Source organism: Lithobates pipiens, unplaced genomic scaffold (genome assembly GCF_037356315.1).
Source record: "Lithobates pipiens isolate NorthernLeopardFrog02 unplaced genomic scaffold, aLitPip1_a1.2 Scaffold_25, whole genome shotgun sequence".
In the NCBI taxonomy this organism is placed as follows: domain Eukaryota; kingdom Metazoa; phylum Chordata; class Amphibia; order Anura; family Ranidae; genus Lithobates; species Lithobates pipiens.
Genome location: NW_027507787.1, coordinates 149,876,938 through 149,903,356, shown reverse-complemented (window position 1 = coordinate 149,903,356; position 26,419 = coordinate 149,876,938). Strand labels below are relative to the sequence as shown.

At 42.7% G+C, this 26,419-nt stretch overlaps 1 protein-coding gene across 1 annotated transcript; it reads right to left on the bottom strand.

Moving 5' to 3' along the window:
* Positions 1 to 3,678: 3,678 nt before the first annotated feature.
* DCLRE1A (DNA cross-link repair 1A) lies at positions 3,679 to 26,262 on the bottom strand. Its single transcript, XM_077454983.1, has 10 exons — positions 26,102 to 26,262; positions 24,678 to 25,126; positions 20,625 to 22,031; positions 18,836 to 18,969; positions 12,949 to 13,067; positions 10,944 to 11,087; positions 10,305 to 10,450; positions 10,063 to 10,217; positions 7,717 to 7,858; positions 3,679 to 4,293 (listed from the first exon to the last, which is right to left on the bottom strand). The coding sequence occupies exons 2-10, from the start codon at positions 25,114 to 25,116 to the stop codon at positions 4,130 to 4,132; spliced, it is 2,850 nt and encodes a 949-aa protein (XP_077311109.1). The 5' UTR covers positions 25,117 to 25,126; positions 26,102 to 26,262; the 3' UTR covers positions 3,679 to 4,129.
* Positions 26,263 to 26,419: the final 157 nt, after the last annotated feature.

Sequence of the window (26,419 nt, the reverse complement as noted above, 5' to 3'; positions counted from 1 at the left end):
TGTTGCTGTTCTATTGTTTTAGCCAATTAAAGCAGAATGAATAGTTAGTCCCATTAACTTGTCAACTAAAAACAGAGTGAAAATGCGTCCTTAGAAACAATTTCCATTTCTTCCACAGGCATGATAAAATATTGGATCTGAAAGCACATAAAAAACAAAAGATGATCTTCCTGAAATACATAAGAGCCGCAGTATGATCCCTGCCTTAAGAACTGGAATTGTAGCTTGAGCTAGGGCCACTTAAAGCTGAGTCAGAGCTCCGTGTATCCATTCAGACATGGAGCCCCAACCTGGCCCTGCCCCCTCTCTCCCCTGATTGGCTGGCTGACTTTGATTGAAAGCCAATTGCGCCGCTGCTGTGTCTCAGACAATCAGGAGTGTCCCGGACAGCTTAGATCAGGGTTTTCAAACTGGCAGCCCTCCAGCTGTTACAAAACTGCAAGTCCCATGAGGCATTGCAAGGCTGACAGTTACAAGCATGACTCCCACAGGCAGAGACATGATGGGACTCTTGCAACAGCTGGAGAGCCAGTTTGAAATCCCTGTCTTAGATACTCGTGGACATCGCTGGACAGATGGGGCTCAGGTAAGTATTAGGGGGTTGCTGGGGAGGCTGCTACATAGGTTTTTTTTTTTTTTAACTTGCGCACGGTTAAATCCAAATCATTTCTTCTTTCATAATGTTTTTTATTGTATGTGTACATTGTACAGATGTTGTATTGTAATATTTTTTTTATATATAGGTCTTATATGAATGTCTTCTAATGCATGTGCAGGGATAAAAAAAAAAAAGAGAGATTTATAATATATATATATATATATATATATATATATATATATATATATATATATATATATATATATATATATTAGACCTTGTGCCTTTAAAACTCCTTTAAGTGATTTGGTAACCAGTCACAATGAAATTAAATTGTTCAGAATTTCACTTTTTTTTTTAAATTTTAAATAGCATAATCAACACTTTCCTCCTACAGCTGCTGAATGCTGGCAGAAGGGAGAGGAGGTGGGAAGCCGGATTTTAGCAGTTGCAAGAAGAAAATGGAGTGACTCAGTTCCTGTATATGCTGCCCCTCCTGTCCAAATGCAAAACAGAATGCGACAGGGAGGCTGCACAGGCCCCTGGAGCATTGGGCAGGGTCACCATTGTGACCCAAAACTATACCAGTGGTTAGGATGTGCGATAAAAACCAATATCAGGTTTTAACCCCCCCCCCCCCCCCCCCCAACTGCAAATGTAAACAAACACCTACTATCCTGAGCCCCCTATAAGGATGCTTTCACACTGATGCATTGTGGTTTACCCATACCGAGGTGCAGTGCACCTGTGGCTTTACTGCAGGTTAGCTGCACTTTGCCATATCTTGTGGTAGCGGTGCACCAAAATTCCTGCATCCAGTTTTGGTGTGCCTTCAGAAAGTGCATCAAACCCGCAGGATATATTAGAAGTGCAACTTGCTGGTTTGAGGTTGAGGGCCACTATAGTGGACTCTGAGGACCACAGATTGAGCCCCCCTGATCTAGTTATACCGACAGAAAAGAGAAATTAATTTTCAATCCTCATCTATATCACATCTGACTGGAGGAGCAGGACAGGCTGGAGTAGGTCCTGGAGGCAGCATTCCGGTTGGCTGTGCTGCATCCAAATGACCGTTGGCAGCCATCCTAGGTCAGCAGAATCTTTTTAGGTCCCTGCTCCCGCATTTCAGAATGCATTCACGCGTGGGTAGTGTAGGGACAGTATTAGCGGCAGGGACATTTTCCAGATGAGAAGGGAAAGCTTAGGGCTTGCAATCTCCTTGGACATCTTCCTGGTGGAGTACGAGACGGCCAGGCAACATTTCAACCCTCCAGCCAGATGCTGTCAGCTCAGCTGATATCTGTTCTGCTACACGGTGGCATTTATGAGTGTTCCTGGTTGAGCCCTCCCCTACTGGGTTTGTTTTGTTGTGAACAGTTTTTGCCTTTACTACTAACTGCACTTGGAGCATGCATGCGTGTGCCACTGTACCCCCCCCCCCCCCCCCCGAGCTTTTTAAAGCTATGCACAGTTTGATGGTCAGGGGATTTCCAAAAGCTATAGGTTTCTTTGCATAGAAGGGTTAGAGTAGAGTAAAGAAGGCAGAGAAGAGACTCAGGTTCAGAAGGAGGTTTAAAATACCCCAACATGTACCAGACTAGGTTTCAGATATTCAGCAAGGGAAGAAGCTCAAGCAACAAAAAGTTAGTAATCTTAGACCATAGGGGTCTTATCTAGCCCTGGAGCATGCCAATTAAAGTTTCAGATTGCAGTTGTCATTTAGGACATGTGGAGGTAATTGGTTTACCCATTTTGAATAATTTGTAGGGTGTATAGTGCACACATGGTGTAATTTATTTAGTGCTGGATCAGCTTAACTTTAGGAGGATATTACTGATGTAATATAGGGGCCTGGGGTATGCTGTCAGCCCTCCTCTGACCAACTGGGTAAATAATCCTTTAGTTAGCATCTTTCTGTTTGCTAGGACCCTATGTGGCAGAAGCTGCCTGCATCCTGGCAAAATAATGCCACACTGTACAGATGTAAACGTTATCAGGAAGATCCTGTGTACCAGTTGTGGTATTTTCCTATCACCACATGCATGTACCCTCAGGGGTCTACTTGTAAAACATTTGTTGGACAAATGTCACACTATTTCATATTGGCTGCACAATTTTTGGCGCAATTTCTGCAATAAATTCCTATGATCATCTTCATCTAAAGGCCAAAATGTGGTTACTTGTGCTGTATGATGCTTATGGTTTTTCTTACCTTTTATTTATTTTTCTGTTGTCACTTAACAAGTGCCATGTTTGTACTAAACTTTAAAAAAAAAAAAAACCCCACCCAAAAAAAATACAAAAGGAATTTTACATGAAAAGTTCTTTATTTTAAAAGCTTGTTAATGGTATAGAACATTTTTTTTTAATTTTACAGATGAGTAAAAATAGAAATTAGCATTACATTTTAACAATTAAAAAAGACTTACAGACACATCACATACATTTGTACAAGTTTCTTATGGGCTGCAAAATGGTTTAAGAAAAAAAAAAAATAATAATAAAAAAAAAGCAATTTTTTATGAATAAATATATTTGATCATTATTTACAAAAGTCTAAATAATTTATTGTCTGCCGATTGCAGTGACCAGCCCTGAGCTTGAATGTACAAATAGTGACAACATAAAAACAGATAATTTAAACACAGAATCAGTTGTAAAGGCAGAAGAATTTTTATCTTAATCCATTCTATGCAATAAGATAAAAAACCTGTGTGTAGCAGACCCCCCCCCCCCCCCCAATAAATACTTACCCGAGCCCCATCTCTCTCCAGCAGTGTCCACGAATGTCTAAGCCATCCGGGACAATCCTACTGATTGGCTGAGACACAGCAGCGGTGCCATTGACTCCCGTGGCTATCAAAGATAGCCAGTCAGGGGAGAGAAGGGGCAGTGCCGGGTCAGGGGTCTGAGTTTGAATGGATACACGGCGCTGTGACTTGGCTCCAGTGCCCCCATAGGAAGCAGCTGACTGCGGGGGCACTCGACAGGAGGAAAGGGCCAGGAGCTTCCAACTCCCCCCCCCCCCCCCGCACTTGAGCTGATATTACTGTTCATCTCTCTCCCCCGCCCCCCCCCCCCTGCTTTTTCTAGTTCTGGTCCCCTCACATCCACATTTCTCACCTAGACCAGATTTATTGTAGGCAGTTCAGGGATATGAATGTCGTACCTCTTAGTAGTGTAGTCTTTGAGCAACCGGACGCACTTACAGAAGATGGCAGGAAGGAAGGGGCATTTCTTTGACAATTGCCATGTAATCATTTTTAACAGTGCCTTTATGTTTTTTAGGCCTTACTGGTTTTAGGAGTTTCCTCTTTCATGGCCTTTTAATGGCTGTCAGAGATCAGGAAGTTAACTTTGCGCCAAACAGTAATAAAGCAGACAGAGATCCTAACCCAATAAAAAAAAACAAAAGTACAATATGTAAAGTGCCTGACCCACAGCAACACACAAGGACTGTTGTCAGCTCCAAAAGAGCATTTGGTCACCCTCTGCATTACCAGATTTAGAACATAACCTCAGCCGAGTCCTTCATTTGCGCCTGGTTTCAGAAAGCCATTCGGCAAAATATTTTTCCATGGTGGAGCGAGCTTTCCAGTCGCCAACATTAACAGTTGGAATAATTTTCTGAGGTCTGGTGAACTGTACAAACCGCTTCATCTCCAGATAACTGCTGTGCTCGCTGTATGGGATCCCTGGTCATAGAAGATTTACAGTAAAATATAGGAAAAGTAGACAAATCACTAAACAAGAAGCCTAGAAAAAGACCAGTCTGATTTACTATATAGCAACCTGTCCAGGAGGTCATTGGCCTAGATCAGTGATGGCGAACCTTGGCACCCCAGATGTTTTAGAACTACATTTCCAATGATGCTCCTGCACTCTGCAGTGTAGGTGAGCATCATGGGAAATGTAGTTCCAAAACATCTGGGGTGCCAGGGTTCGCCATCACTGGCCTAGATGCTGAAGCCAACACATAGCAGTATCAGTTAATGTGACAATTACTGACTGCCAAACTAAATCTAACAGAATAAACAGGGCTCGATTGATTTATCTTCCAGTAAGTCTGATCCCCACTGTCCTTTTCTTCACCTGTACTTTGGTTGTGTGAACAGTCCTGTACAGTCTTTGTAGGACAACACTGATGTCCTAGAGGTGCCTACAGTGAGGACTGTTTGCAATAGTTTCCTTTTATATGCAAAGATCAGGGTTCATGAGGGGTAAATGCTGACTATGTGGGTGATTATTTGAGAGCAGGAAAATGGCCCATAGCTAGGACTACATTTCTTAAGAAAACAGAATCACTGCTCGATCTGTTGGGGGGGGGGGGACATAAGGAACATCAAAAATATACCGCCTGCAGGCTGCCAGACACTGATGAAAGGATGGGGAGCCTATATGTCACAACAAAAGGTTTAGCTTGGAAATGCTTAAGCAATTATTTTTAGATGGATTTCGTTGAATTTTCAGAACAGAAGTTTAGAATGGAATTGCATGGTCTACCCGGGTTTTTTTTTTTTTTTTTACACAATTACAATATTAGGCAGATGAACACTGCCACCATCATGTTACAGCAACCTCTGCAGTCTGAATTCTTCTTTCGTCAATGAAGCCTCCAGCCTGCATGTGATCACCAGGTTATATTGGACACAGTAATAATCCCATAATCTCTGACTGGTTCCAGATAGTGGATGAGGATCAGAGCTTTCAGCGACTTCCAGCTGTGAAACATATCGGCGTTGTTCTAAGTGAAGAGGTTTATTGACGTATCCCCAGCATAGGGCATCATGCTGGGGAAAGTTAAAATACAGATTATGAATGGGAAGAGGTTAAAACTCAGGTCCAACCACAATTTCTTTTTTCCTTTTAGTGAGTTCCAGTCCCCCAATTGTGTTCACTTCAACATTTAGACATGTCATTAATGTGGTCCTTTTAGTTCATGTTTAAATACTGCGAAACTAAACTGAACTGATCTCGGAGGCAGGCAGTGTCCATCTCTGCTGTGGGCATCTGAAGCCCTCTTGTATTCATTTCTGGGACTCGCTGCTGCTGGCTACCCAGCATGCACCTCTTGATCTTGTGTCTGCACAGTAATGCCACTGCGTATTGCTCTTCCTTGCTGATAGGCCGCCATTGCTATGGCAGCATCGGTGGAAGTTCCCATCCCATTGCTATAGAAATCTGTCAGATGTTTCTGAATAACGTGAGATTTCATCACTAGGCAATTCCCATGAACTCCTGGGATAGACACCGCCGATATCCCATAAGTCCATGCAAATCGCCCAGTGCCTAAAGTCACCTAGGCGGCCACAGCTGGAGATGCTACAGAAAATAATTGGAAATGGGGCATTTACAAATTTAAAAAACTAAATAATTTATGTATGTACAGTTGTGCTCATAAGTTTGCATACCCTGGCAGAATGTATGATTTCTTAGCCATTTTTCAGAGCATATGAATAAACACAAAAAAAAAATGTCCTTTCACTTGTGCTTAGCTGAAGCCATTTCTTATCAACTGTGTTTACTCTTTTTAAAGCATAATCACAACAGAAAATACTCTGGTGATTTTGGCCTGATAACATGCATACAAGTTGAAACACAAAGGGGTTTGTTATCAATGGAATTAACAACAAACTGATATAACAGCTACATACTCAGTACAATGACCTCATATGCAAGTGAAACAAGTGCTGATAGCAAATATAAATCTATGCTCTATAATGGAAAGGTCATACAACCACATAGTCACATGGACAAAAGTGAACAAACATTAATTTGAAATACCGTGGAGGAAAAAATAAAAAATAAATAAATGATATGCATTCATGAGTGCAGACACTTAGTAGATAATCCACCACTGATATATATATATAAAAGGCTTACTAGAGAAAAGTTAAACCCAAGATAGGCATATGCCTAATGAGTCAGTCAAGCTTATGGTGTAATACACACAGGGTAATCTTTCATCGGCACATACAGCATCCAGTTGGAGATAAGACTTGTGTGGTCCTTCGCAGCACTACTTCCGAATGGATGCCCACCAGAGGGATGATCAAAGCATGGGTCAGAAAGTTTCTCCCAAATGATATATTTTATAGGAAGGAAGAGGAATAGGCCACATAGAATCGCACTATTTCAATATAAAATACATTTATTGTATATAAAAAAAAGGGAACACTCACATTTGGTGAAGATAAAAAGCTCTTTGCAATAAAAATTGCCGGAGAGCTGTTGCTCATTAGGGGGTACACAATACTGCATATATTAGGTAGTGGAAAGGCACCCCAGATGACACAAAATGTGTCGGGACGGGCACTGCTGATGCCACTTTCCATACTTTATTGAAAAGCGCTTTTTATCTTCACCAAATGTGAGTGTTCCTTTTTATATACAATAAATGTCTTTATATTGAAATGGAATCACACTATGTCATCATCCCTCCGGTGGGCATTCATTCAGAAGTAGTGCTGCGAAGGACCACACAAGTCTCCTCTCCAAATGGATGCTGTATGTGCTGATGAAAGAGTCCCCTGGGTGTATTACACCATAAGCTTTACTGACTCATTAGGCGTACGCCTATTTGGGTTCAACTTTTCTAGCAAGCTATATTTAATTTTATATATACACACACGCTACAACTTTTGCGTAAACCAATCAATATACACTAATTGGGATTTTTTTTTTACGAAAAATATGTAGAACAAATACATATTATCCTAAACTGATGAAGAAATTCAAAATTTTCTCAAGTCATAAGAGGGCCAATGAGAGCTGCAAGTGTGTCTGTGTAAATCCAGGAAGTGAACAGGCAGCAGCTTCAGCTGCCCACAGTTAAAATGGATGCAGCCAGACTCAGTGGAGGGAGAATTCTGCAGCATATTTGGAAAGTACAGAATCACAGTATATATGAAATAATATGCAAAGATGTTGGAGGGAAGCTTCAGAATGGAAAAAATGTTTTTATTACAAATTATGTGAGCAGACTGCATTTCCTCTTTAAGTTGACTGAGTTCAATACTTTCGTAGTAACTGACTTGGATCAGATATGCAGATGAAAGTCATCTGCATTGGTCGAGTAAAAAAAAAAAAAAAAAAAAAATTTTAAGAAATCATCTTACCATAAATTGTGATTTTGCCCCGGACGTTAGGCCTGATATCAGCCACCGAGCTGTAGCCCTCAGAATACGTCCACCCTGTAGGTTTGAAGGCCAGGACACGATCGAACCTTCCTGAAAATTTATTGAGGTGGGCACCAAGTCCCTGCAAGTGAATAGGAGAACAGATTTAGACTATGCCCTGCGTAGTCACATATCCTTCTTTGTGAAGAATATTGCACTAATGGGCAATTTTCTTTTGTGATTGGATAGGTGTATGGAGCCGTCACATACAGACTCAATACCTCCAATTTGCTGCTACTTGGCTCAACCTCTTCATCAGACTGAGATAGGCATTGCAACCCAGGGGAACCCTTGTCCAAATTGGGGGAGGATGCATCTAAAATGCTGGATTGTTTAATTTAAGATATAGTTGTACTTTGTACATGTACTGAGAATTTTTCTGTAAAACGTTTGACAAATGTTCCTTTATCTATTCAGTAATCATGACGCCATGCCAGTTCCTGAAGAAGCCATCTGGCGAAACATGTTGAAAAATGCGTGGAAACAGTAATTTTGCACTAAAAATATCGCTCCTTGTGGCTGAAGGGGTTAAAAGCACTCATGTGGCGGCAGTTACAAAGCGCTTTTCAGGTGTTTTGGGAGCACTGTACAGCGCCCAAAAGGCCTGAAAACTGCCGCAGTGTGAAAGGGGTCTAAAGGTAACCACTAGAGCAGTGATGGCAAATCTTGGCATCCCAGATGTTTTGTAACTACATTTCCCCATGATGCCCATGCACTCTGTAGATGAGCATCATGGGAAATGTAGTTCCAAAACAACTGGGGTGCCAAGGTCCGCCATCACTGCACTAGAGTATTAATTCAAGTTTTGCTATATTAAAATGACAAAAAAAACAAAAACCACAAAAAAATAACCACACACCATAATAAAGTTGGCTGGCCGGCCTAATTTTTGGGGAAACAAAGCATGGCATTCGTATTCATGTAATCAAAAAACATACATAGTTCCTTCTGCATAACAATGTCAGAGTAAAATTTTCTTGATACATTGCAAAATCAACTGACGCATTTCAGTTTCCTTTCTTCAGGGGTGTATCAAGCAGCAATATATTTTATGTCTGCAATAAATTACAGTTATTGATACTTCCAATTAGAATATAAGAAGTCATGCGCAGTAATGACATATATGTTTACACAAAGGACCTTTAGCTGACATCAGACTGAAGCTCATCCCTTTTATCTGCAGATCAACAAAAAAAGAGTCAACATGAAAGTAACAGTGTTACTTTGTATCTCCTGTCTGAACAATGTTTATAAACACTGTCAGATGTCAGTTTTTGAGCGCTAGTGGGTGGATGTAGCTCAACTGGCTGAGATCCTAACCATATATGGGCAGGTTGATTGTACCCAAGTTGATTGTGACCAAGTTGTAATCACTGTGTTCTCCCAACAAGGGATGGCTTCCTACAAAGGGAGAACACAATAGTTCAGTGGGATGGATTCCCCCCCTCCATCAACACTGACTGTGTTGCAGTGTTAATTTCGTCAATGAAAAAGTTTGTCATTTTTGTCAACTCCATTATTACAGTGACAAAAACAAAACAAAGAAGTACACCACGTTTTCATCCTTCGACAAAAACTAGGACGAAAATCACTTCCATTCTCATTAACGAATGAAAACGAAGAGAAAATGTGAGGCAGGGCAGGTAACCCTCATAACTTTCGGTCTCCATGTAGCTCCCGCTTCCTCTGGACGGAGCGACGTTGTAGATAAGAGGCTGTCCGCAGGAAGGTTAGACAATATCATCTGAAGCCTGAAGAGGGATGTTCTATTCTATCTATCCTACTGCTTAGGAACACCAATGATCTCCCCCAGGCAGTCCCCTCCCCCCACATTTAGAATCACTCCCTAGGACACACATTTAACTCGTTGAACGCCCCATAGTGTTAACCCCTTTCCTGTTAGTGACATTTATACAGTAATCAATGGCTATTTATAGCTCTGATCGCTACATAAATGTCAATGATCTCAACAGTGCAAAAAGTATCCATTCTGTCCGCCGCAATCCCCCCAAAAAAACAATTTTATTTTTTTTATAAATAATTTATAATAAGCCATAAATATATCCCCTATTTTGTAGACACTATAACTTTTGCACAAACCAATCACTGTACGGTTATTGCGATTTTATTTTTTTACCAAAAATATGTAGAAGAATACATATTAGCCTAAACTGAGGAAGAAAGTTTTTTATCTCATCGATGCTGCATCCACCTAGGCAAGCATGATTAGGTAATAAAAAAAAAAAAAAAAAACATACTTCTCTAAGTCTTCGTGTACCAACTTACCTTAAAGCTAACCTGCATCATGGGAAGTACATGTAGTGCAGTGCTCTGCCAGTCAGTGGTAATGAGGGCACGGATTTCATCAGACTCCAGACATTGCATGGTCTTGCATTTGTCCGGAGACATGCAAACCTTACAGCCTAGAACATCAGCAATAGCTGCAGACAAGACAAAAGACTTAGAGTGGAAGTTGAAGTAAATGCTTAAATAAAAAAACACCCTCAAAAAAGACAAACTCTTCTTACACAGAAAGACTTTCTCCTTCCCAACAGAATAAGTACCACAAACCACTAGTGTGCGTGGATATAGCGTCATCATCTCAAAAGCAGTATTTACAGCAAACTGTATTGCCTCCTGCTGCGGGGGGAAGGTGTACTCGGGACTGCAGTATCTGCAAGTTTGGGGGAAAAAAAAAGTAAGCATTAAACCAGGCTGAACGTTACTTTATAAAGTTAACAGTGCACATTCATAGTCACTGGTTCCTCAATGCTCTATGAACATTTTCCAAATGACTAAAGTGTAAGTAAACCCATACTGAACATATGAGCATCATATTGAGGCTCTGCTTACAGCACACGTGCTGACAGACTGGTCATGTGACTATTCTGGAAAAAAAATAAAGTTTGTGTTTTAACCTAAACAGCGGAAACCAATGGTTAAGCATTGTCATTAAGTGTTTAATATATTTTAAATAATCATTCCACACCACATAGCTAGAGAGCAGCCTGTGTCTGCCTGCTTGAGCCCCTTTCACACTGGGGCGGTGCGGGCACCGGCAGTAAAATAGCGCTATTTGGCTGCTAGCTTAAATAATAATAATAGGTTAAATACACCTTGAAATAATAGATTCTTTAAATAAAGCTTTGTCTGGTGTAGCATCTTACGTGGTATCCAGATAAAGGGTGTGGATCTTCCGTCCAATCAGAGCCGGATAACGCTCCATGGAAGTGTCCGCACGGAAGTCTCCGGTGTGCAATATTGTGGTCCCATTTGGCAGAATGAACAGCAGCAGGACAGCCCCTGGGCAACTGTATATGGATAGGAAAGGGAGAAAAGGCTTTATATCACCACTACACTTCTATATAATATACGTAAATCTATCCAGCAACAAAATTGTGTGCACTTGCAAAACTAAAGCATTTATCTATGTACATGGGTCTTACTAGCATAACGATATTAAAGAGAATATCTGGGCAACACAAACCTGCTCACCCTCATAAAAACTCAATGCGGTCAGCAGGAGAAAAAAAAATAAAAAATAGCTCCAGCATTTGCAGGTCCTCTAACATCAATAAGTACAACGCAGGGCCACAAACTGGAATGCACAGGAGTAGAGAAGAGCATCAGCTGCTGAGGGAGTGGAGGACTGGGTAAGGCTGCATGCACATTATGCTGCCATGAAAGTGCCGGCAGAATTGCACATTGCAGCCTGCATGTTATGAAATGCTTCTTAATGGCACCCCAAACATGATCCAATTTTACTGTTCAACAAAACATGCCTAGCTCAGTGCCAAAATTTGGCACAACTGCACTATGTGCAATGTGAGGAAATATGAAAAGTCACCACGCTCTCACTTCACGAAGTATGAACGGGGCCTAAAATTGACTTTTCCTGTACCTTAGACCTAAACAGACATTTAACCCTTACAGTGCTGGGTAGCCCAACTACAAAGGGGGAAAGGTTTCCCCAGATATAGACGTTAATATTTTTAAAACACTGGAACAAGTATGCAAAATTAATAGACTCACAGTAGCAGCCTGCTTACTTCCACTATTACAAATACCTTTTTATTTTGATTGCTGCCAACACCCTGGACTTGCCATTTTATATTGTTTGCGGTTTATGCACATATTTTTATTAAAAACACACAATACACGAGACAGCCTGAGCTCTATAAAGTTTTACTGAATAATATTTGACTATGATGAGCGTTTACAAGCCAAGATTAAAAGATGGCCATGGAGGAAAAATTAATTAACTACAGCCAACTATGAGATTCCAACTTCCTCCAGTTTAAAGCGGACCTCCAGTTTTACTGTCGTACAGGCTCTTCTGTACCAAAATTTAATTTTTGTGATTTCACTGCACTATCAATTTCTCACAGTGTGCATTAGAAGTTACAGCAAGTCAGACAGAGCCCGTCTCATTTTGTGCCTGGAAGATGTCAAGCGTCTTCTAGGCCTGTCCTCCCCAGCCTGGCTGCCCCTGCGCCCTCCTATAAAAGGACAAATTCAATACAAAAAAAAGATATACATATACACACACACTTTGCAGGTTTTATTGGAGCCTGTAAAGCATTGCATCAGCAGATGCAGGTGGGTGCAATCTCAGGCTCCTGCAGGCATGCAGCTACTAAATGACAGGAAGAATTAATGGACTATCTAGAGCGCTCCTCAGCTCCCTGCTATTTCATTGAGAACTACAAGCCATCAGACCATCGGTACTTGTTTATTCATAGAACACCGTACATTAATGACGCAGCCATGTGGGAGGAGGGCTTTTTCAAATTGTGACAGTGGATGCGGGGAAAAGATCTCCAGCCCCCTGTCACCATTAGGATTGGGGAGAGGCACCCTAAAAACGGGTGGAACACATAACATTTTTCAAAAGGAGAACTTATCCTTTAATTCACTGGATTTCAATCATGAAGGCTCAGCATGCAACAGACTTGACAAATACCCACAAAAGCATTTGATATTTGCTTGCCCCAGGGCTGAGGGCTTAGGAGATTGCTGAGGAAAGGTGCTGTGATGATCTCAGGAAGCAATATACAGCACCTCACTAGCCCCCCCCCCCCCCCCCATCAACCACAATGGGAATGTCCAAACAAGGGCCCGTCACCAGGAACTGGTAGCCTTACAAAAGCAGTATTTGAAATTGTTACGTACTGGTTGGCATCTAGCAGGATAACTTTGACATTGTCCACGATGCACTCAGTGTCCATGGGTAAAGTGTTTATAAACTCCTTCTCCACTCGCAGCTTACTCGCCACCAGATTCCCTGTGATCTGAAATATGAAAGGGGAGGAAATGTAAGAGAGAAGAGGTTATATTATCTATATTCTATTCAATATTTAAAGGCACAGTCCACCAAAAAAATAATGCTTATTTCCACACTGGAATCAATTAAAGAAAAACAGAATTGTGGAGAAAGTCACCACTTGGAGCTTACATCACAGCAGTGAGTGGCTTTACTTAAAAACATACAAAAAACAAATTTGTACGCCCAGACCTTCTCCTGACAAAGCTAGAAAGCCTAACATTGTTCCATAACAATCTTGGGCCTGGTCCTATGACAGGGGTTGACAAATTTGCTTGGAATCTAGGAGCCAGCTAAAAATGTTAGGAGCCAGGCAAGTGACGGCGATCTGGACCTGTCCCTGGCCTGACATGGAGAAGAGTGAGGGGAAGATAGCACGCCCCCCCCCCCCCCTCCCCTCTGTCTCAAAGTCATTGCCCATAGCTCTTAGAGGGACATTTTATTTGTTTTATTTTTTTCAAATGACGATTTTTTTTTTAATTGCATTTTAGTGTAAATATGAGATCTCTCTGACCCCAGATCTCATATAAAAGAGGACCTGTCATGCTTTTTTCTATTACAAGGGATTTTTACATTCCTTGTAATAGGAATAAAAGTGACACTTTTTTTTTTCTTTTAAAGAACAGTGAAAAAAATAAAAAGTTAAAATAAGAAAAAAATTTTTTTAAATGCGCCCTGTCCCGCCAAGCTTGCGTGCAGAAGCGAACGCATATATGAAAGCGATGTTCAAACCACACATGTGAGGTATCGCTGCGATCGGTAGAGTAAGAGCAATAATTCTAGCCCTAGACCTTCTCTAACTCAAAACGTGCAACCTGTAGAATTTTTTAAACGTCGCCTATGGAGATTTTAAAGGGTAAAAGTTTGTCGCCATTCCATGAGCGGGCGCAATTTTGAAGCATGGCATGTTGGGTATCGATTTACTCGGCGTAACATTATATTTCACAATATAAAAAAAAAAAAAATTGGGCTAACTTTACTGTTGTCTTATTTTTTTTTTTTTATTAAATAAATTATTATTCCCCAAAAAAAGTGCGCTTGTAAGTCCGCTGTGCAAATATGGTGTGACAGACAGTATTGCAAACGACCACCATTTTACTCTCTAGGGTGTTATAAAGCCGGGGGCTCAATTGCCGGCCGGCAGCGGCGTGGCCCGACGCGATCGAGCCGGGGGGGGGGGGGGTTGGGTGTACAGAGACAGGATACCCCCAGCTGTGCTGCCCCAGGGCGCTAATTCTAGTCGCAAATGTGACCTGGCGCCCGGGTTCTGTCGAGCCCTGTCCTATGATATCACCACTGGACCAGTGTAAAGTTTTTTTCCTTTGTTTGGATCAACTGGATTTAGAAATATTTTAACTCAGACACAACAGCCATAAACTCAGTCACTGCATCAACTTTTAAAAGATCTTAAGTGAACCCTGAAGTGGAAGTTCTGCTCATCTGATCCCTCCCCTCCCCCCCTCCGGTGCCACAATCGGCACCTTTCAGGGGGGAGGGGGGTGCAGTTACCTGGATAATCCAGGTATCTGCACCCACTTCCGGGACAAGACCGCCGCTGACGCCCCACCACCCCCGTTGTGTTCTGGGAAAGACACAGTTCCCAGGACACAGCGGGGACCAGCAGAGGCGCGCAGCGCGACTCGCCGCAATGCTTCACTTCCCGATTCCCTGACTGAGGATGGCGGCAGGGCAGAGAAGAGCGATTGCTCGTCACCTGCCGCCGACATCGCTGGACCCTGGGACAGGTAAGTGTCAATTTATTAAAAGTCAGCAGCTGCAATATTTGTAGCTGCTGGCTTTTAATATTTTTTTTTAAAGGTGCAGAACCACTTTAAAACAGTTTCCATGTATTGTATAAAACACAAAGTCCCAAAATACCAATTTTTTTTTTAGCCAATATTAGCAGTCACGTGACCGCTCTCTCCTCATTCTAAACTCAAAGTGCAAAGGGTGTCCTTAATCTCAGTCACTTTTCAGAGCAGAGAACAGTGAGGCTCCTAGTTGGAGCCACTACAATACACCTCCCACTTCACATCCATAGCCAAATTAGCTGCATACTTGAAATAAAGGCACGGTGTTTGCACAATTGCGGTCATGCGACGCTGTACCCAAACAAAATTTAACCCCCCCCACAAATAGAGCTTTCTTTTGGTTGTACTTGATCATACACATTCACATCTCCTTTTCCTCAGTTTAGGTAGATATGTATTCTTCCACATTTTTTTTTTTCCCAAAAATATTGCAATAAGCATATATTGATTGATTTGCGCAAACATTCTAGCATTTACAAAATAGGGGATAGATTTATGGAGTTTACCATATTTGTCGGCGTATAACACGCACCCCAAGTTTAGGAGGGAAGTTTAAGGAAAGAAAAAACAAAAACAAAAAAAAAAAAAAAACGTACATTTAAATGCCCATCAATGCAGCCTTATCGGTGTCCTTTGCAGCCTTCCATTGCAGCCTTGTCAGTCACTTACAGCCTTGCATTTAGCCTTGTCAGTCATTTGCAGTCTTGTCTGTGGCTTTGCCATTTAAAAATGGTGCCGCCGAGATACAGAGCGGATGTCTGGTGAATCTCAGCGGCGCTCGCTAGTTCTGGGCCGCTTTCGGCTATTTTTGGCCGCACTCTGCTATTTTCGGCTTTCCGAAGCCACGGAGAGCGGCAGAAAGGGGTAAAAATAGTGGGGGATTGGCGTATAACACGCACCCCCGATTTCCCCCTGATTTTAGGGGGGGAAATAGTGCATGTTATATGCCGATAAATACGGTATTTTTATTTTACTAGTAATGGCAGTGATCATCAATTTTTAAATCGGGACTGCAACAATATGACTGACAGAGCGCACACTTCTGACACATTTTTGTGACCATTGACAATTATACAGCGATCGGTGCTATAAAAATGCACCGATTACTGTGTAAATGTCCCTGGCAGGGAGGGGGTTAAATGTGTTCCCTTGTGTGTTCCAACTGTAGAGGTATGGCACCAACTAGAGGAATGACAGAACGTAGCTACTAGAAACACATGATCTATCTCTTCTCTCCTCACAGAACAGGGATTTGTGTGTTTACAGACAGAGACGTCCTGGTTCTGCCTCTCGTGCCCACCAGCAACGTGCATCGACACTGGCGCAGTGCAGCAGGCACGTGCCTGCTATCCCTGCTTAAAGGGCCGACGTACAGCTACGACGGTTCATGGGAACGTGCTGACCTACCGCAATATAATGGTGGCTGGTCCGCAAGCGGTTAACCGCCACATGTAGATTTATGTCAGCAGAATGGCACGGCTGGGAAAATAGGCGTACCTGTACATCCCTTTGAATTTCCTGCCGTGCCCCTGTTGCGTGCTCCGTGATCGTGCCCGCGGGTCCCGCAGACTATGACCGCCGATCTCCAGACGATCGCATCACGGAGAGGTAGAACGGGGAGATGCTTTTGTAAACAAAGCATTCCCCGTTCTGCCTAGTGACAGGACAGTGATCTATCGCTCTCTGTGTGGCCTCACACAGTTAGAATCACTCCCTAGGACACACTTAACCCCTTCACTGCCCCCTAGTGGTTAACCCCTTCACTGCCAGTGTCATTTACACAGTAATCAATGCATTTTTATAATGGTCTCAAAATAGTGTCAAAAATGGCCGATGTGTACACTATAATGTCGCAGTCACAATAAAAAATAAATCGCCACCATTAATAATAATAATAAAAATGCCATAAAACTATTCCCTATATTGCAGACGCTATAAATTTTGTGCAAACCAATCAATATACGCTTATTGTGATTTTTTTTTTTTAACCAAAAATATGTAGAAGAATTAGAGCTACACAATTCTGGGTAAAATGAGAATCACATTTTTTTGTTCAAAAGATAGATCACGATTCTCGCAAAAAAAACAAACAAAAAAAACTTAAATAAAAAAAATAAAAATCACGTTTGAAAGACCGCTGGGCAAATACAGTGCGACATAAAATATTGCAGCAATTGACATTTTATTCCCTAGTGTCTCTGCTAAAATATATATACTTTTTGGGGGTTCCAAGCTATTTTCTAGCAAACAATATTGAATTTAACTTAAGAAACAAAGTGTCAGAAAAAAATTTAGACTTTAAGTGGTGGTTGTTAAAAACTTGGCAGACTGCATAGATTTTTTCTTTACACACAGAAGTTTATCCCTTTGATCTGAGGAGGAAGAGTTAGTTACATTCCATTTTAAAAACTTGGCAGACTGCCTGGATGTTTTCTTTTGACAGCTGAGGGAGCAAATAAGTCTCTCCACTTAAACTGGTAAACTCTGCAATAGAGATTGTCGGGGGTGAATCGAGATCACAATTTTTTTCAACAATTGTACATATTGGCCTAAACTGAGGAAATATTATATATATATATATATATATATATATATATATATATATATATATATATATATATATATATATATATATATATATATATATATATATATATATATATATATATATATATATATATATTTCAAAAAGTAAAAAAAAAAAATAAATAAATAAAAAAATTAGAGAGATGATCAAATACCACCAAAAGAAACAAGAAAAAAGTCAATTTTGTTTTGGGTACAACATCGCACGACCACGCAAATGTCAGTTAAAGCGACGCATGCCAGATAGCAAAAAACGGCCTGGTCATTCTGCAGCCAAGTCCTCCGGGGCTGAAGTGGTTAAAGTGTAACTAAAAAGGCAAAAACTTTTTTTTCCCCCCTTCATACGGGTAGAGAAGGGGAGTTAAGACACGTTCGTTTTTTTGCCATCTGTATTCCATTTGGGAAATTTCCCTTCACTTCCTGTCCCATAGGCAACACAGGAAGTGAAAAAAATCCCTCCAAAGTGAGGTAATTCCAGGGTGTCACCGGAACTAGGTGTCTCCCCCCCGCCCCCCACCCCCCCACTTTTGGAAGATTTCCCACTATTGCTCTTCTGATGTCGACCCAAAATTGGATATTTTTTCCTCTTTCACTTTACACAATAATAATAAACATGAAAAATACAGAAATGAATGCTCCCAAATGACAGACAGCAATAAAAGCCCAGCAGGATTTGTAATCCATCTGCACCCTATCCAAAACTAGGAAAAAAAAAAAAAAAAAAAGAGAATTTTTTTTTTGCCTTAAGTTATAGTTTAAGATCAACTCAATGGTTAAAGCGGAATTCCACCCTCAAGTAGAAGTTCTGCTCATCTGATCCCTCCCCCCCCCTCCGGCGCCACAATTGCCACCTTTCAGGGGGGAGGGGGGTGCAGATACCTGTATAATACAGGTATCTGCACCCACTTCCGGGTATAGCTAGCAGCAGCTAGCCACAGATGGGGCCCCCCCCATTGTGTTCTGGGAAACACACAGTTCCCAGGACACAGCGGAGACCAGTGGAGACGCTCAGCGCGACTCGCGCATGCGCAGTGAAGCTGCAACGCTTGACTACCCGATTCCCTGACAGAGGATGGTGGCGGGGGCAGCAGAGAGACGAGCGATTGCTCGTCATCTGCTGCCGACATCGCTGGACCCTGGAATAGGTAAGCGTCCATTTATTAAAAGTCAGCAGCTGCAGTATTTTTAGCTGCTGTCTTTTAATAATTTATTTTCAGGTGGCCGTTCTCTTTAATATACACTTATTCTTACCAGACTATAGAAATATAATCAACCAAAACAGATATAATCGTGCAATCACACTGAACTGCATAAAAGTATAAAAACAACATTGCTTTACCTTGCTGCAATAGATTGGATAACGGAATTTCTTTGTGAGACCCCCGTAGTGATCAGAGTGAAAGTGGGTGAGGAAGTAAGCCGAGCAGCCTTCTATGGCTCCATACTGGAACGCATCAACCGTAAAACCTGTACCTAGAAGAAGATGAAAAGATGAGCTAGAGAGTTTCACCATTTAAAAAGATTGTGTACATGAGTAGCTAGCTAGAAGGATACCGATTTGTTAAAGCAAACCCACCAAGAAACATGTAATTACCAGTATAAAAAGATAAAGTGAGCCTGACGTTACATTTAACATATTTATCGGCGTAAAACACTCACTCCCCCCCTCCTCTTAAAATCAGGGGAAAATCGTGGGTGCGCGTTATACGCCGATCCCCGCCGTCGTGAGCCTCTTGGCGGCTGGCCATTCTCGGCAGCTTTTGGCCGGCGAGAATGGCTGAGAGCATTCGAGAACGGCCGAAAGCTGCCGAGAACTACCAAGTGCCGCCGAGATACACAGAACTTCCGGCTCTGTATCTCAGCTGCGCCATTTTTAAAAGGCAAAGCTACAAATAAAACTGACAAGGTTGCAAATGACACTGACAAGGATGGACAAGGCTGAAACATATCGGCCAAAAATTGTGTTTTCTGCATTTTGTCGTTAGCAAAAAAAAAAAAAGTGCCGATAATAGTGCTGAAAAGGCACGTGAGATTTTACTATGCTTATGGTGTGTTTTTCAAAAGGTCATGCGATTGAAAAATTGCATCAAAAACATAAAACAAGTGCATTATTGATGCGTTTTCACTTCATTTCAACATGGAGATGCGTTTTTTTTTTAACTGACCAAAAAATGCAGTAAACAAGATATGATTTAAAATTAGTTTATTATTTTTGTGCTAAATTTCATAAGCTTTATAAATATAAATAGGAAGCTGATTGATGTGGACAACACACCCCCTATAGCCCTCTGTAGACCATGAAGTGCAATTGACAAATATGTAGTTAGTTCTGCAAGGCTAGGTTCACACATGTGAATTGGATGAGTTTTCACCCGCATTCAATTCACACAACATGTGAAAGAACATTGCTTTCTATCGTGCCTGTTAACATTTGCCCGGAGTGCAGATTCAGTGCAAATTGCAAAAGATTCCTGTCAGTTTTCTGAGCAGTACGGTCAGTCTCAGGTGCAAATTCAGGCACACTGACTTCTACGAGAACGTTTCTGAATCACACGTCATTCAGTCGTGAACAGGATAAAATCCTGACCTGATCCCAATGTAAACCTGACCCGATACAATCCTGACCTGATAGAACAAAAAAAATAAAAATACAAACAAACACACACACACACGAAATGCTGAACAACTACTTTGTCAATTGCTGTAAAAAACGGAGCTTCAGTTCGCACCGCACATGTGTGAACCCAGCCTTACAGTTAGAAATCTTGGTGAGAAAGTACATGTGCTAACTGCTGGTCTGCACAATCTCAAAACGCTATAAAGAAAATAATGAAGGCCACATTCCTTATAGCACATTTAAAGTGTAAGGTAATAGAAAGTGTGCAGCTTGCTGCATTTTTGATGAAGTTCCCAGCATGCATGTATGCAATATGCACATACTATACTACCACACACAAAAAAAAAAAAAAAAAGAAAAAGAAGGAGTGGGGTGGAGAGAAAGAAAAGAAAAAAAAAAAAAAACCCACACCACAGAAACAGATAAATAATCATTTTGATTTCGGCACATATATTCACTGCTTTGGATTACAAAGATAGCACATTTTTCAATTAATTTTAATGGGACTCACCTGGGATTTTCTTATAGAAAGGACATTGTTTCCTCCCTTTATTCTCCTCGGCAGTAGAGTTCTGTCTGAATCTCTTCCATTCTCTTTTCGGGGTCCCCGATGGTGCTGTTGCCGTCACCCCACTCACATTATTAGTCAGAGAATCTGCATCACTGAGCGAGCCGACAGCTTTCCTCTTCCTCCTCTCTCTTCTCTGGGTCCCCGATGGTGCTGTTGCTGGGATCTCTCCAGTGTTATCAGTTAGAAAATGGGCAGCCCCAAATGAGGAGACATTCTTTGTTTTCCTTGGCCATTTCTCCTGAAGCTGGGAAGCGCCAGCATTCTGGCTCTGGGCTTTTAAAGGCACTTTCACTTCAGCTTTTTCTGCCTTTGGTTTCAGGCCAAAGAAGACGCCGATATCCATTTGTTTCATCCCCTTGGAGGAGATAGCCTTGCTTGGTGACATAACCGAAGAAGGTTGGGTTAAACTTTCCTTTGCGTGTGTCCTGTTGTTGGTAAACTGTTGTGTAAACCTCTGAGAGCTCTGAATACAAAACTCCTTCTCTACAGTCAGAGGAGCTGCTTCTCTATTATCATCAGCAGAACTAACAAGTAACTCATCAGCCTCTTGCTGAATCCAACATTTAGCTTCTTGCTGGGCTGTGGCCCATTCACTTATCTCTGAGACAGGTGTGCTGCATTCAGACCAATTATCACAGTCAATGCTGCGATCAGCGACACATTTGACTCCATTCCTCTGTATAAATTCGCTGTTTATTGCACTTGTATCATTATTTCCATTGCACATAATGGGAGATTTTGGGCTGCTTTTAGCTATAATGTGCTTAGCAATAAACTGTTCTTCTATAGTCTCTAGAGGGTCTGTAGGCAATTTGCTAGAAAAGAGTGTCTTAACTGGGCCTGCGGGAAGATCTTCATCATCACTAAACAGTTCCTGATCACTGACCAGCGGGGAGAAGGAGATGGTACAGTCCTTTATATCCTCATCTTTCTGTGACAATCCCAGAGAAGTAGCAGCATTGACAAAACTTGCACATTTCTGGCTGAGGATTTCCTGGGATAAGTCCAGAGCGTTCTGAGACAATTTGGTTGGTGAGGAGAGCCAGGCATCGAGCGAGGTTTGTTTTACTGATCCCTGAGAGCTGGCAGGAGACTGTGATGACTTAAAGTTCATAGGCTTCTTGGTGAAAGCAGGGGAACTACCTGCACCCTGAGAATGTGAGCGTTTTACATCATTTCTTCCATTATGGGTACATGATTTGGCAGCATCAGAAGAAGGCGGCTCAAGGGTGCATATTGGAGAGAAAGGGGAGAGCTCATCAGCTCTGCTCTGGGCCAGCAGGAAATGAGAGAATCGTTTGTAGTGAGAGGCAATGGTGGATGAGCAGGTAAGGCCATCGGGGCATTCTGCAAAAACAAAACAAAAAAAAAAAAAAGAAGAATGAACTATGGAATCACTGGGCCAAGCACGCACACTAGGAAAAGAGCTCACAAACAAAGTGTACACTGAGGATGGCACATGAATGGTTCAATTAACCTGTTGTGATTTTTGAATAGAATGGGGAAGGATTTGTCAGATTCTTCTGCTACCTGGGGCTCCAGAAGGCTAAAGCTGGATGCACGTTATACAATTTTCTGTAAATTTTTAATTCCTCCCCCCCCCCCTTCAGATTTACCAAAACCATATAATATGAGGTCAAACCTTAGGAGTTTTAGTTTGTATGCAATCAGGCAGGCCCATGCACTACATGGTTTTGGTAAATCTAAAGGAAATCGGACAAAAGTTGTATGGGGTCCAAAGCCTCATACACATGATACGATTGTTGGCAGGGGATGGTCTGTTAACAGACTGTTGTCCTAAAATCTTACCGTTAGTACGCTTCTTTTTGACAATTGTTGTCCAACTTTAGGCCAGCAAATGTTGGATGACAGGCTAGTAAATTTTCGGCAGACAACGTTTTCTCGTCAGATTTACATATGGTCAGTACACAAATCCATCACACGAAAGTCGAAAGTATAAACACGCATTCTCTGAATCAATGTTCGCCAAACGCGAAATTAGCAGAAGGGGCCCAAAGGGTGGCACTCAAGAGCTAAAATTCCACATAGTACGTCACTACATTCCTGTTTGTGGCACGACACTTGCGTACTGTTAGTATGCAAGACAAGATCCTGGCACACGCCCTTTTGAAAAAAATCAGACCCTCAGTTGGCCAACAATCGTACTGTGTGTACGATGCTTTAGCCTTCACTTGTGGTTAATGGAGGTAAAAGTAGGCAGCGGAGCAATGTTTTTACTATCCTCTTAAAGCAGATCTCCACCCAACAACAAACCACCCCTCCTCCATTTTCGCTCTTACTGGGAGATGGGATCTGCACGTTTCAGATATTCACCCATCCAGCAGATCCTCTCATGCTTTGCTACCACTCGGTCCAGCACTTAAAATGTTTCTAACATCATTGAGAGGCCTGCGGGGTCTTCTGGGTTCAGCAGATCCAAATGACACACCACTAGCCCCCCCCCCCCCCATGAATAAAACCATAAGGCCCCCTGGGATATGTGATGTACATATCCCAGGAGGCACAGTACAAGTCACATCATTTGCCTAGAACAGGGGTCTCTAAACTTTTCAAACCAAAGGCCAGTTTATTGTCCTTCAGACTTTAAGAGGGCTGGATTGTGGCCAGCAGGGGCAGAAAATGTCCCGGGCCCAGCATCAGTGAGAATAAATATGGCCTCAAGGTTTGTGGTCACTCAGTAGGAGGTGGAGTGCCCCTATTAGTAAGAGGAATAGTATCCCATCATTGGTATCAGTGGAAGAAATACTGCCCCATTATTGGTGTCAGTGGGAGGAATAGTGCCCCAAGGGCCAGATAAAGTCTAGGAAAGGGCCCTCTGGCCACAGTTTAGAGACCCCTGGCCTAGATGAATGTGTATTGGAGTAAGGACCAAACCCTAATTTCTAAAGGGGGGGGGAAGCACTAAACGGGTAGCGGAGCAGAAGAGGGGGTAAACAGGGGGCACTTTAAATTCATGAGTGAAGATCCACTTTAAGCTGCAGAGGCAGCCAGACTGGGTAGTATACTTGCTATGGCCAAAATGATTTTCTTCTCGTCATGGAAAGAATTATATACTCTGTTGCTTTGGTGTGCAATTCATGTGGTTGCAACGCCAGATTTTAGGGGTTAAAACAAGGAGATAAAAAGACAACATAGCGGCTCCCTGCTGCCTGTCAAACGGATCCACTTCAGAAGACAGAGCTAATATAAGAGAGAGAGTGGATTCCCCCACTGACAAGGTGACAAGTCTCACCAGAAAGCAAGTGAGGGAAAAATCTCCAATAATAAAGAAAAAAATATAGCATTTTTATGAGTATAGCGGAAGTCTAGAGCCCGTCAGATTTTTAAATGTGTTCTTGATGTAGATTTCTCCTCATGCCCTGTCTGGCGATACCGTTATCACTATGGCAGGAAGTGACACCACAAAAATTCAGTGGGCTCTATCAGACAGGAGCGTTCCACTTCTGCTTCCTTTTTTAAACATTGCGAATAGCAGCCATCAAACTGCATACAGGGAATATGATCTTCATATTGGTTTGAGCTGGATATCAGGAATCCCCCTCCCCCTCTCAGAATGCTAAAATACAATGAAGGTGTTGAGGCATCTGCAATACAAATGGGGTTGATTTACTAAAACTGGACAGTGCAAAATCTTGTGCAGCTCTGCATAGATACCAATCAGCTTCCAGTTTTGTTTTTTTTCCCCCTCAAATCTTAATTCTAAAATCTTAAGTTGGAAGCTTATTGGTTACCATGCACAGACACACCAGATTTTGTACATCAACCCCATAGTTAGACTTGGGAGGGGGGAATTGTAGCAGAGATGGTATTTATGTACTGCACGCTTCTCACTGAGGGCTGTACCACATTTGTACAGACATCAGCCATAGCATAGGAATGCTTGTCTGTACAGCATGGTCCATTGCCAAGTTCACTTATTAAGCATTATACTGTATGTATCTATAATCATTGACACTCAGCTGACTTGCATACCTGTCTGTGTGGACGATGGGGTATCCAAACATTCGCTTGCGTGCCACCGAGGCGTTTGAACCAGCAAAATGGAGAACGGCATTTGACAGCTGGGACAATATCCACTGTGCTTTTCTTTCGGAGTTGTAGGACTAGCTTTCTTGCTGTCTTTCTTTAAAGTCCTTTTTGGCGTAGACAAGTCCTCACCACCAGTACCTGATGCTGAATGATTCTGTTCCTTGGCTGGGCTGGCAATGATGCCATTCTTGCCAGGTGTTGTATTGTTCTTGCCATTTGTAGTGTTCCTTGCAGCCCCAGTTTTCTTAGCAGCATTTCTCGTCACTTTTACAGACACCTTTTGTGTTTTATCAGTGGATCCGGTTTTCTCAACATTCCTGTCTGCTGTTCTTTTCTTCCTGATGGATTTGTATCCCCAAATATCCTCTTCGCTCTGGGACATTCTTTTTAAACTGGAAAAAGAAACAAGTTTTAAACCGGATTATGGAAGAGAGCTTTAGGATGACTTGGCATAGTTGCCTGTTTTTCACCATTTACATACAACACTTTAGGTAGCCTCAGATCCCCCCCCCTCCTCAGTCAGCCCCTACAGCAGGCCTCTGAGTTCCCCTAGCCATGGCCAATCAGTCCCTGCCTGAGAGCCCCCCCCCGTCCCTGGCTGCTGAGTCCCTCCCCGTTTCCTGAAGATCCATGCCTCCTGAGACACTGCACTCCAAATTCCATGGCAGCTCCCACACCTGGCCCCTGAGCCCCCCAGATCCATGACAGTCACCACACCTGGCCCCCTGGAGACCCATGACGGTTGCCACACCTGGCCCCCCCTGAGACCCAGGACAGTCCCCACACCTGCCCCCCCCCCCCCCCCGAGACCCATGACAGTCCCCACACCTGCCCCCCCCCCCCCCCCATGACAGTCCCCACACCTGGCCCCCCCGAGACCCATGACAGTCCCCACACCTGGCCCCCCAGACCTGTGACAGTCCCTGCCAGAGAGCCCCATTCCTGGCTGCTAAGTCCCCCCCCCCCCTTTCCTGAACATCCATACCTCAGAGTGCCCCTAGTCCCCTCACAGCTCCACCCTAGTTCCATGACAGTTCCCACACCTGGCCCCTGAGCCCCCAGTTTCCTCAGAGTACCTGTGTCCCCCAGTCCCCTGAGACATTGAGCCCCCAATTCCAAGGCAGTTCCCCCACCCCAGTGACAGTCCCGACACTTGGACCTAACCTCCCCAGTCTCCTGACACCCCCAACTCAAGCTTCTGAGCCTTCAGTCATATTGCTGATCTCACACCTGGCTCTTGAGTCCCAGTTTCCTAGAGATTGCACCCCCAATGCCATGGCAGTCTCCACGCCTGGCCCTTGCGCCCCCTAGTCACCCCCCAGGCTCCTCCTGAGCCCCCCTAGTCCCATGACAGTCCCAGGATTTACCTTCCTCCTGTCACCTATCAGAGCTCATCCTGCGCGCCCATTCCGCAGCAGCCTGTTCTTCCGGGCCGCAGTTTCCTTTCTGCCCCTTACACAGGACAGTCAATATCATCCTGAAAATTCTCTGGCATATCACACCGGACAAGGAATACGGGTGGATTATTGTGGCGGGTAAAAAAAAAAAAAAAAAAAAATCTTCAGTAATTTTTACCCCAGGAGAAAATGGTGACGAATCTGTAGAGACGAATAGAAGGTGTGTAATATGCGGTAAATCCGGGACAGAATACAGTTCGCACTTTCTGCTCAGTGCTTAAAGTGGTG